At 41.1% G+C, this 3,611-nt stretch overlaps 1 protein-coding gene across 1 annotated transcript; it reads right to left on the bottom strand.

Moving 5' to 3' along the window:
* Positions 1–2,088: 2,088 nt before the first annotated feature.
* LOC145776143 (uncharacterized) lies at positions 2,089–2,496 on the bottom strand. The gene has a single exon (XM_082587545.1). The coding sequence runs from the start codon at positions 2,494–2,496 to the stop codon at positions 2,089–2,091; it is 408 nt and encodes a 135-aa protein (XP_082443671.1).
* Between the last annotated feature and the right edge of the window lie 1,115 nt (positions 2,497–3,611).

The raw sequence follows: 3,611 nt of genomic DNA, 5'->3' as shown, positions 1-3,611 counted from the left end.
AAGACTCCATAATATAAGACTGCATAGTTTTGTAAATGACACTATTTAAAAAAGCCGAGCAACATTTGAAGAATACTTGCAAGTACAAACGTACGCTCATTAATGAAACCATCGTTCAGTTTGGTTGTTTTTTTATATTTAGGCTATAGTTTGGCTACTATGTGTCATCAAAAACTTATCCTTTTTGCATTTGATATGTCATATTTGTTTGTAAGCTCCTGGTGCTTTGCGATCCAAAAGTTGCAAGTAACTCTCTACTAAATCAGTCTAGAAGTGATGCAACTGCGAAGCGTTTGTTGAATTTTCTGTAAACGTCACGGCACTGCAATGAACCAAGTTCACATACTGCTAAATAACATGATGCGTTCTACTGGTGCAAGTGAAGTTAAACTATCACAAGATGTATAAAGTGACAATCTGCTTTTATTCCGACGTTTCGTCAATCAAACACGATTGAATTCTTCAGGGAGTTAGACCAAGTAGTGACTACCTGTCTAGCATGGCAAAATACAGGACCATGTTGCTGAAATCAACTAAACATGCAAAATGAACATTCCAACTTATAGACAAAAAATTATCGCGGGCAAACATTGAACTGCAAAAAAAGGAAGCTTAAATGTTAACTATCAACAAGAGACTTAGTAGTAGTAGTCCAGTTTTAATCCGGTGATGTCCCCGTTACCGAGGGTGGCCGGATTCACCTCCAAGTGCCGCAATCGTCTTCACACCCTGCCTCCACATCGATCTGTCTAACGCGTCCTGTCTTGTCAAGCCCACCTTGCTGCTTTCTTCCTCAACTTGCTTTTTCCATGTTTTCTTTGGTCTTCCTTGTTTTCTATGACCCTCCACTCGCAACTCCAGCGCTCTTCTCAAAACATCATCTTCATCCCTTCTCAAAACATGCCCATACCACCTCACTCCATTCGCTTTTGCCAACTTATCAACACTCTCATTCAACCCAAGCAAGCTCATAAGTTCTTTGGTATTCCTTTTGTCCATCAGCTTTACACCACACATTGCTCTCACCATCGCTCTCTCAGTTCTTCTTAAAATCGCCAATTCGTTTTCCCGTAAGCACCATGTCTCACTTCCGTACAGCATTGCAGATCTCACACAACTAGTATAAATTCTTCCTCTCATTTTCAACGGAAATCTTCTACCACATAACAACTCTCGACACTCTCTGAATTTCACCCAACCAAACCTTCCTCTTGCAGTCACTGCCGCTTCACAACCACCACTGGCATTCAATCTATCTCCTAGATAGCAAAAGGCATTTACTGATTCAACTTCGTTATTCAGCTTTTCAACAGGACCAATCATTCCTTCCTCAATCTTCTTGCATCTTTCACATTCAAAACTATCTCCAGATCTGCATGTCACTCTCTTCATCTTTGCACATCTTCCATGCACCTTGCACCCATTTCTTGCATTTCGTACATGTAACAGAATTTGCCATCACTCTTCTTCCGCAGACGCCACATGGGTCAATTTTGCTCATTGTGATTTCCCCTTCCGTTCCGCTTATTACGACCTTTGTCTTTTTGATGTTCACACGCATACCTTTACATTCAAACGACTCCTTCCACTTCTCAAATTTCCCTCTCAGATCTTCCATTGTGTCACTCAACAAAACCAAATCATCGGCGTACAGTATCTCCATTATTAATGAATCTTCTCTTACACATTCGGTAATCACATCAATCACAATGGCAAAGATTAGAGGAGAGAGGACAGAACCCTGGTGTACACCGACCTTCACTGAAAACTAGTCTGAGAGGGCAGATCCAACGCGAACTCTCGTCCTTGCACCGTCGTAAAGACCCATTACGGCTTGCACGAGAGCTTCTGGCATTACTTTTTTTCTCATTGCCCATTCCATCACTCTTCTTGGGACTCTATCAAACGCCTTTTCCATGTCCACGAAACACATGTACAAGTTCTTACCCTTGTCCCGATATTCCTCTTGCAACCTTCTCAAAATAAAAATAGCATCTGTCGTTCCCTTCCCAGGCATAAATCCACACTGCATCTCGTCCAGCTTCACCACAGATCTTATTCTATCCTCCAACACCCTTTCCACTACCTTCATTGCATTACATCACCCTTTCCCTTGAAGATGAGTATCACCACACTCATCTTCCATTCATTTGGCATTCCTTTTCCATCTAACACACGTTGACTGATTTCCTGCATTGCTTTCAATCCTGTCTCTCCACTTGCGCGTATCATTTCCACAGTGACTTCAGATAGTCCAGGAGCCTTCCCCGATTTCATTTTCTTCATTGCTTGCGTCACCTCCTCTCGAGTAACTCTCTTTAATGGACCTGCTACCACGTCGGCTTCCACATTTTGATCCCAATCGTTTTCCTCGTTCATTATCATCTCCATATGTTCTTTCCAAATTCTTCCACGATCTTTCTCACTGAAACCAAGTTTTCCATCCCTTCCTTTGATACATCGTCCACCATCTACATCTTTCCCATCCCGCTTCATAACCTTCATAAACTTATATACTTCATTAGGACTGTTTTTTAATTTGGTCAATTCCTGCTCAGCTTCTTTAAATGCCATCATTGCGATTCATTACATGAGGCTTTTGATTGATAAACCAACTTTCAGAAAACGTTCGCTTTTTGTAATCACTATCAACTTTTAGAATTGCTCCAAGTTATGCATGCAAGGAGCAGATTGTTCCGGGCGTTGATATTTGAAAGCTCTTTTGTGTTCATTAAAGCGAGATTTAAGATATCGTTTTGTTTGACCAACATAAATTAAATTGCAATCATCACAAAATACTTTGTACACTAAACCTGAGATATCGCTTTACATAGGCCTACTGCTATTGGAGAATATTTCGCATACTGCTATTGGAGAATTAAAACAAGATGACTTCAAGTTTTCGTTTGCTCTGATAACAAAAGCGTGGCTGACAAATGACAAAAAAGGGGAGGAGGCAAGAGACAGCATGCTTATGATTTTTTGTCTGTAGCCTACACTCAACCTGCATCGAAATAAACCAAGAGAACAAGTTTAGATATACTTGCCTTCTGACACAAGACTTTAGTTACTCCACTGCATGAGATTCAAAGAAAAGCACACATGCCATGGTGTCAGTGGCGTAGCTAGGGGGAGGCGGGGGGGGGGGCGGACCGCCCCGGGCGGCACGTCTTGGGAGCGGCACTTTCAGACAGGACGTTTTTTTTTTTTTTTGATAATGCAAAAGTACAGGGAAAATAAAAGCAAACAGAATGGCAACGTTCAAAACAGTGGCGTAGCCAAAAGGTAGGAGGGGTTTGGGGGTTACAACCCTCCCTTTGGCACGCATGTGACATCACGATATTGAGAATGATGCTTTTAGTCTCTATGTCTCTAAAACAAAGTTTGCCTAATTTTAAACGAAACTCCATTAAAAGAGCGAGTTTTGCCAATACCAAACATTCAAACATCTCAGCCAGGAATTAGCAACAAGAAAACATAGAGACTTAGCTTTATTAAGTTACCGAAAAATTCCCAAGAAAACATGATCTTATCGTTTTGTTATGCCACCGGACAGCACTATTTTACAGGAATGTTTATACTAGGGGATTTATACCCACATTTTTGTTGAA

The sequence above is a fragment of the Aplidium turbinatum genome, chromosome 8 (genome assembly GCF_918807975.1).
Source record: "Aplidium turbinatum chromosome 8, kaAplTurb1.1, whole genome shotgun sequence".
Lineage (NCBI taxonomy): Eukaryota > Metazoa > Chordata > Ascidiacea > Aplousobranchia > Polyclinidae > Aplidium > Aplidium turbinatum.
This window is presented reverse-complemented; position numbering and strand designations above follow the sequence as displayed.